Source organism: Diuraphis noxia, unplaced genomic scaffold (genome assembly GCF_037042655.1).
Source record: "Diuraphis noxia isolate RWA-SAM2 unplaced genomic scaffold, SU_Dnox_SAM2 contig0002, whole genome shotgun sequence".
Taxonomy (NCBI): Eukaryota; Metazoa; Arthropoda; class Insecta; order Hemiptera; family Aphididae; genus Diuraphis; species Diuraphis noxia.
The window spans coordinates 9260626-9269855 of record NW_028301712.1 but is presented as its reverse complement, the minus strand read 5'-3'; the positions used below and the strand labels follow the sequence as shown (position 1 = coordinate 9269855).

Below are 9230 nucleotides of genomic sequence, written 5' to 3'. Positions count from 1 at the left end.
TATTCAATTCTTCTGCTTCAGAATTATTTAAACCTTGTAAGGTTAGGTTATCATCGTTGGCAGTATTCATTGAAATCATTAAATCATATATTTTTGTTAAATGCTCTTTTGCTATATTTTTATCAGAATAATCCAAAAGAACTTGAAATCTCGGATCTAAATAAATAGCTATAGTAATAATGAAAATTAAACACAATAAATATATGATTTGAAATATTAGGATAATAATATAATTATAATATTATAATATAATATAATATAATATAATATAGTATACTCTAAGATCTTTATAGTTACCAGCAGAGAATAATTCATTTTTTAGCAACAGTTTTTGTCTAACCATCATTATTTGATAAATAGAATTAGAAACAGTAGAATCAATATTTTTAAGTTTATTTTGAGTTTGTAACCAAGTACAGTAAAAATCACCCAATGTGATATCTTGTCTTTGTAGTGACAATGAAGCTTCTCTAACTGGTGTAAGTGACTTTACCTACAAGAAATTAAAAATTAATTAATTGGTTATTTTTTATTTAAAAAAAATATTAAGTTGTTTACTAAATTTTCAATTGATGTCCATTCATTTACACTTAGTTTTAACAATGCATTTGTATTTGCATGGTCTATACAAAATGGCATTAACTCCAACAAACGTTCTAACATTAGGTAGGTAATATCCCATCTAGGTTCTATATCAAGAATAGCCTTTTTTAATTTAAGAATTTTAATTAATGTTGCTATATTTGGTGTACGGAGATGTTTTATAACCTATAATAGTAAAATAATATTATAAGAGTTTTATAAAATTATCTAAATTACTAAATGTGAAATATATTACTTTTCTAGCTTTCCAAATTACATTTTGAATGTTAGTAGATTTAAGACCATCTATAACACATAGTTGCAGAGTATGAGCTGAACAGCGTATCATTCTGGTTAAAATTGATGGTTGAATAGCTGTCTCTAAAAGTAATTCAAATGATTCATTTTCAACTGCATCTTCAACTAATAAATCATCTTCATTTAAGCCAAATTCATCATAATCTATATTATCATTATTATCTGAAGAAGATATTAATTCAACCATTTTCACCATATTCCTAGCATTGTCTGAAGTAATTGAAAGTATTTGATGTTTTTTTATATTAAATTTATTAATGACTTTAAAAACCTGAAAAAACATTGAAAAAAATTAAAAAATTAAATTAATTTTTTAAGTATTTAGAACATAATTACCTAATTTATTAATTTGACTAATTTTAAATTAAATAAACAAGATTTTTAATTTTAAATTCAATATTATAAAATATAAATGTATTATTATAATAATAAATAATAATTATAAATGTATAGCTACCACATTTTTAAGATTTTCAGCAGTATGTTTTTCAAACAATTCAACCATCGCTAGAGTTTTCACCACAAGTTTATCATCTACCATAAGTTGAACATTAATCCCTAGAATTGATCGTTCTTTTCTAGTTACACCATCAATTTTCAAACTAATAAGTTTATTTTTGGTTAGGCAAATTATTTCATTTCTTATAGAATTGGCAGCTTCAGAAATATGTTGTATTATATTATGGCGATTAATACTTTGATTTCCTCCTAAAGCTTTCAGAATAGGATTTAAAATAGTCTGAAATCCAGAATCTTCTAACATTGAAAATGGTCTACCATTTACTGTGGTTAGTTCTATACATGCGTTTAATAAAGTATTAAAATCAAGTTTAACTAATACTGATTCCTTAGTTATAGTAAACACTACATTTAAATCTGTCTGTACAATAACCTGAATTATTATATAACATATAAATTTAATTTTAATTTTTATACACAGTTTAAATTTAAATCAAGTTTATTATAGGAATGTAGCATACTTTTCTTTTTCTTTGATCTATACAATTCATTTCTGATGACATTCGTTTATCTTTATCTCCTTTGCTTTTTTTCCCCTGTAACTCTTTGTATTCTTTTTTATGATTAGTCCTTAAATGAGTCTCCATATTACCGGAGTGTAATCCACTTAATGTAGTTTTACAATTGTCAACCAAACACTTGGATTTTTTAGTAATTTTATCTTTTGAAAAATATGCGTCCACTGGGTTAGTCTGTGTTCTACCCATATTAATAATTTACTTGGCTAATATCTAAAAAGTTAAAATTCACATTATAAGTCAAGATAAATTATAATTCATAATTCATTATTCATTATTATGTTGATTATAAATTATAATACTAGATAATAGTCAAAGACAAATTACAAGTAAATTAAATAATAATATATAACTTACCCTTACAGAATTGAGAATAGTGAATACAGTTATAATTTATCACAAATCAGTAATCACAATGCATATTAAACTATTTAACAATAACAACACCTAATATATTAATTATTAAGTTATAACAATCAACAAAATATAATATATACGATAGTATTTGCTTATAAGCATAGACCTTATTACTTATACTCAAATTCTCTATGATCTTATAACTTATAAGTTAGGTTAGGTTTAATTAGACAAAAGCAATAACATGATTAATCAACCTCCAAAAGATAATAGTATAATATAATAATTATTGAAACCCTGTTATAGATTACTCTATGAACCATGACCATCTTGATGACAGATAAATAAGATAATAGAATTTTACCGCTACGCAGTGCGTGTGTGTGTGTGGCCTACAATAATAATCGTTCTATATTTCTATGCTATTTATATATTTTAATGTCAACAATATTATCAGAATTATCAGTTTTTCGGGTTTTTCCGTTTTCGATAACAGATTTTTTTTTTCGTGATATAAATAATTAAATAATGTATAGTACTATTAATACTATAATTTATTTCCGTTTTACGTTTTTGTATTCGTTTTTTGTTTTGTTTCGTTTTCGTTTTATTAATTGTTTTCATTTTTTGTTTTGTTTCGTTTTCGTTTCATTAATTGTTTTCGTTTTTTGTTTTTTTTCGTTTTCGTTTTATTAATTGTTTTCGTTTTTCATTTTTTTCCGTTTAATAACGTTTTCAAAAACGTTTTCCATCCCTGCAAAATTGTGATTGTGGACCTGATACAATATGTTCGTGCATTGTTACCAATTATTTGTTTTCTGATTTGAAAAAAATATTGATTAATAAACAAAAATCATTAATTGAATAATCACTTTTAACTTTCATAATGTGATGAAACTGTTTTTCGATACTCTGTTTGCACAGTGTGGTGTATATATTTGAATTTTTCTAAATATGATTTTAGTAATGTTTTTACAGTGTAGTAGTGTTAACTATGTTGTATTTTATTTATTTGTCCCCTCAACAAAGTAATAATAATTTAATTAAAATTGGAACATATCGATGGTTGCACGACAAAAGGGGATAAGCGACATATATCAAGGTTTTCAGGAGAGCAAAAAAACGATTTTTATGTTGTTTTTGATTTCAAGCCCTAATAACTTTTTTTTCATTGAGTTTTCAGATTTTTTTATAAGTACATTTTTAATAGTATTTTTGTTGTTTATATGGTCGTGTAATTTTTAATTAGTTATATTAATTATTTAAGTATGAGGAACAATTTTTATAAAATAATTTAAATTTTTGTCGCTTGTACCCCAATTGTTAATTGTTGATAAATATTTTTGTCACTTAGCCCGTTCTAATTTTATTCGTATTCATTACATAATTTAAAATAATAAATGCAACTGTATTAGATACATTTCCTATAGGTATAAAATCAATATAACAAGTAGGTTTGTAAAATATAAAATATGTAGGGGAAGGCGGGGCAGTACCGTACGGTTAAGCTTTCATGGCTTGTAAATCATGCAATTGTTAACGAAATTAAATTTTTTAAATTGGTTAATATAGATAAACTTATGGCCTATAATTTTTATTTGAAACTTTTTTAAATTTTTTTAAAAAAAATGTGCTTAATTTGTCTTTTACTTTTTTTTGGAAAAATACGGATTTACCCCAGGTGCGGGGTAAAACCGTATGTACTGTGGGGCAAAATCGTATGAAGATAATTAATATACAAAAACTTAGTACATTAGGTATATTCATTGGTAGGTACCTAAATTATTAATTGGTATTGAACTTTTATTTGATTAACTTGTAAAGTTTAACTAATATTAAGCAGTAGGTAGTAAATCATGTATATTTTCATCTTTATTAGTCAAAAATGTACCTAAACATTGTTTTTAATTCTTCAAAGTGTTAACAAATTAAAAACAATAACAACACAATATAATATATGATAAAACCTACTCCTGTTGGCAGTAGTACAACAAATACAACTTACCCAAGTACCTATACATTTATTGAAATAAAACAAAATCTTCTTTTAATAAAAGAAATAAAAATGGCCAAAAAAAATTACTTTTTAATAAAAATAACAAAAAAACTTAATACAAAAAAATTGTTTGGCAGTTCTAGTTAGAACATAAACATAGTAAATAGTATAATATAATCATTAAAATAAAATAAAACCTTGTTTTTTTATAAAAAATTTAAAATATAAATTACTATACCAAAATAACTTTTATATAACTGTTTCAAAAAAAAATAATAACAAAACTTAAAACAATAAAGTTTTTTGGCAGTTCTAGCTAGAATATAAACATAGTAAACAGCATAATATAATCATTAAAATAAAACAAAACCTTATTTTTTTATAAAAAATATAAATTACTATACCAAAATAACTTTTATATAACTGTTTCAAAAAAAATAATAACAAAACTTAACGTTATGCCTGCTTAGCACATAAATATTTTAAACAATATGTAATTATTAAAATAAAACAACAACTTTTTTCTCATAAGAAATAAAAATTACCTCAAACAATAATGTTTTATTTATTTTTTTTTATGCAAAGATCACAAATGTAGGTCTTCCAGTTATCGACTCCTCCACAAAGTTCATGACACCATCTACTGCAATTAATACATTTAACCCATTTCTCTCCCTTTGAGTCTTCTTTGTATGGCATACTGCAGTATATACATTCTTCGTCGGCACTGTCATCATCATCAGTTGAAACGCATAGCTTTTTGGGGTGAATTTCTTCTTCATCTGTAGAAGTGAATAATCTTTTTTTAATATTATTTTTCTTTTGTTTTTTTTTTGGTAGTGGTTTTCCGTTTGCTTTAGCTTCTTGGAGTTCTTTTTTATATGGACTTTCAGTGATAATTGCTGTCTTTCCTCTTCTTCTTGATGATCTGTTAATTTTTTGAGCTTTTGGTATTGGCAAAATAATTTCTGGAGATACAGTAAAAATCTGTTTTTCATTTGAAGAAAAAGTGGCATGTGGTGTTTCCATTACCAAATTTTGAGTCAATAAAGTTGAAACAGATGCATTTTGAATATTATCTGCTGGGTGCTCAGTATTCATTGTATTATCAGAGAAACTAGGTTGAGAAGTAGAATGTAATGCAAGAGCACTATTATTATCAGCTGAACAACAAGGTTGTGTTTGGGTATCTAATGACATTTCAACATTATTAGTAGTTTCAGCTGGAGCAAAGTCAGAATTATCAAATATGTCTGAATTAAATGGAGCTATACCAGTTTTTCTAAAACCAGAAATTGCATTTTTAGGAGTTGCTGCTTTCAGATATGCTTCACAAAAAATTTTAGAAATGTGGCGAAGACCAACAACTTGGCCTGGATGGTTAAGCAACCACAAATCCAACTCTTGGCTATAGTATGTACTGAGTGGACCCATAAAGCTTACATCTAACGGTTGTAATTTGTGAGTTGTATGGGGAGGAAAACAAATAATTACTATATTATTTTCGCGGGCTACATCTATTACTTCAAGGTTTTTAACATGAGTGACATGCCCATCTAAAAGCAATAAAATAGGATTTTCTTTAGTGGGATGTGTATGCTTAATAAAATGATGAAGCCACTGCACAAATATTTCGGATTGCATCCACCCTGATGGATGACAAACAACCAATGACCCAGGTGGTGCTTCTTCTTCAAAATCTGGATTTAATCTGACTCTAGGAAATATTAATAATGGGGGAATATAAGAACCCGATGCTGAAAAACAAATGGTCACTGTAACATTTTGACCTCTTTCAGCAGATGACAGTTTGCCAACTTGTCTTCGTCCCTTTTGGGCAATTATTTTGGCTCTACTTTTGGCTACATTTGACAATCCACTTTCATCAACATTAAAAATATGTTCTGGCTTAAAGTGATGAGTCTCATAACTTTTTTTTAACAAATCATAAAAGCTATTCACCACTGGTCGATTGAACCCCATAGCTCTCACAGCCGAAGTTGGTTCTGGGATTCGTACTGACAACTCTGGATGTCTTAATAAAAAGCCTTTTAACCAATCTTGACCTGCATAAAAAAATTAAAAGATAAAATAACAATAAACTTTAAAATAATCATTGCTAAATTTACCTGCTAAACCATTTGTTTTATTAAAATTATGAGCAATATTGTTTCTTTCGGCAAGTTCAAAGGCCAGTTTTCTAAAATGATTTTGTGTTAAACCGAACAAACGACTTTCCATGTCTTTTAAATATTGTACAAGAACATTTTCTTGTTCGATTGAAAATACTTTTTGATAATGTCCCAAACCTATAACAAATCGCATTTTTAATTAGAAACAATTATTTCAACACATGATTGACAATTTTTCAATAATCGCCCTATTATAACCAAATATAATCTGATATTAGAAAAAAAAAAAATGGTTTTCTTAATAAGAATTTATCTCTTATAATCAAACTATCAATCTAATTACCATAATATTGTGTAATTATGAAATTTACCTTTTAATCCACACTGTTGAACATTTAATTTTCCTTCTTTTACTTTATTTACTCGGTCCTGTAGTGTTGAACGAGGAACTTCATGACGAACAGACGCTGCATCATAGGTTGTACCTTCTAACACAGCCAATATAGCGAGTTTCATATTATCTTCAGACCAAGACTGTCGGTTTGTTTTTCTTGTGTAATTACGAACCATTCTAATAAAAATAAAACATTTCAATACTATTAAATTGTTTAAATTCAACCATAGCAATTATCAAATTATCAATGTAGTAAAACCGTACAGTGTATAACCGTACGATTTTGCCCCATACGATTTTGCCCCATAAGACTATTACAAGTTATTGAGCTTCATATTAAACATTAAATTAATTAATGAATGTATTCAAACTACAAATTTATATTACACTTAATTAGCTATTGAATGATATATAAGACGTACCTGTACAGTTTTTTCACATATAAAAATTCACTATTTGAAATGTTGATAATATATTAATAATTGAATGTAATAACATAAAACGTATTTATTTCGAAAACGTGATATCAAAACACGTGCACTATCATATTCAATAAATAAACAAACAAAACGTTTCAAATCAGTGTATTCATTTTACCTCCATGATAACAATTATTGATAACATTCCGATTATACGATTTTGCCCCGCATACGGTAATACCCCGTCTTCCCCTACAATTACGTATTGTGTTAAAAAAACGATGTATTTTAAAAATTTAAACTTATACATAATATATTGATAACAATCAATGGATAGTAATAAAATATATTTAAAGGTTGGTAAAATATTAAATTACTACTGATAAGTAAATTGTTAATTTATAGGAACTTGTCAAGTCACTTATGAAATAATATAATGAAAACAATCTAATATAAAACATAATATAAAAAAAATAGAATAATAACAAAAATTAAAAAAGCTATCTCTTTTAGCTTACTATAGAGTAGGTATAGATGGATAGAAATAAAATTAATTTAACGTTTGGTAAAATATTAAATTATAACTACTTGTCAAGTAACTTATGTATTATGATAAAAACAATCTAATATTATAAAACATATAAATAAAATTATAACAAAAATCAAAAAAGCTATCTCTTTTAGCTTACTTTAGACTAGGTATGCACTATAAAGTACAATTATAAAACATGATAAAATTAAAAGAATTTTAGTCTGATTCCGATTTTGATGACCTGACGTCCTCATCATCAGTCTCTGGCAATGCATCATTTATGGTAAGATCTGATTGCATTTGTAGATATTCATCATGATACTTCTGTGGTATTATGCCATCATTGCAAAGCTTAACGAGGTCCACTCTCTTTTCATTAGATATATTCAAACTTGTCTCATAGCACTGTGATATTAATTCTGCAATATTTTTTTTATTTTTCTTTAGCTTCAAAATTTTAGGATTTTCTTCGGATTTATATGTAAAATAAACATGAATTTTATGGAGTCCATCTAAAGGCTTTATGAAAAGGAAAGACTTGACTTTAGTAATGTTGACTACTTCTTCGTCTGTGGTTTTCAATACCTGAGTAAAAAATTGAGATGCTATTTTTTTCCAATCAATAAAATCCGAATATTGTAGATTTTTAACAACAATTGGCAATGGCTTAATTCTTGCATTGGTAATTAAAGTGGACCACTCACTTGGTGCCCTAATGGTTTTATTTTTGACAAAACGCTCAATGGTAGCGTGAATTGAGTCCACTGGCATATAGGTATGACCGGGTAAGAGAAAAGTAATTTTAACTTCTTCAATGTATTCAAAATGTGTAGAATGTATCATGGCTAACATACCACGGTTTTTATTTTGTCCACTACACGAGTCGCAAAAAAAAGAAACTGATTTATAAATATGTTTTTCATCTAAGTCCAATAGATATTTATACACACAAGTAACAATTTCATTGCAACCGCGTGCTCCGGTAGTCTCACCCCATAAATATGCCAATGCGTTCTGTGAGCCAGATTCATAGATGGTTAGATTAAACGTAGAATACTTCCGGCTGTAATATAAGTTCATATTTTGCCCTTGTGGAGTACTCAACACTTTTTGAAGGTCAAAACTTACACAAATGAAGTTCCCATTAGCTCTTGATAATTCTTGTTCAAATAGAAACATATCTTTAACTTCATTTTTTTCTTCTTCGTGGTTTTTTTTAAATTTACATTCGTCTTCAGTTAATTCTCGTGTACTTTCAATATTCTCGTACTTTGAACAAAATCGGCATTTATCTTTTTTGGGATAATGAAAACCAATATTGTATTTTTTTTTAAAGATTTTCCGAAATAAACTATTTTTAACGATTTCTATTTTATTTTGAGCACAATGACACTTGTAAACTTGATATAGTCTTGATAAATTTCCCATTTCAGCTGGTAAGTACTTTTTGTTGGATGATGCAC

At 26.7% G+C, this 9230-nt stretch overlaps 1 protein-coding gene across 2 annotated transcripts; it reads right to left on the bottom strand.

Moving 5' to 3' along the window:
* Positions 1-4148: 4148 nt before the first annotated feature.
* LOC149058067 (uncharacterized) lies at positions 4149-7484 on the bottom strand. Of its 2 annotated transcripts, XM_089221071.1 has the most exons (4): positions 7239-7484; positions 6794-6993; positions 6420-6599; positions 4149-6356 (listed from the first exon to the last, which is right to left on the bottom strand). In XM_089221071.1, exons 2-4 carry the CDS (start codon positions 6990-6992, stop codon positions 4852-4854), a joined length of 1884 nt encoding a protein of 627 aa, XP_089077197.1. In that variant the 5' UTR covers position 6993; positions 7239-7484; the 3' UTR covers positions 4149-4851. The 2 variants fall into 2 exon arrangements, with proteins under 2 accessions (XP_089077197.1, XP_089077196.1); XM_089221070.1 differs by having other exon boundaries at positions 6794-7484.
* Positions 7485-9230: the final 1746 nt, after the last annotated feature.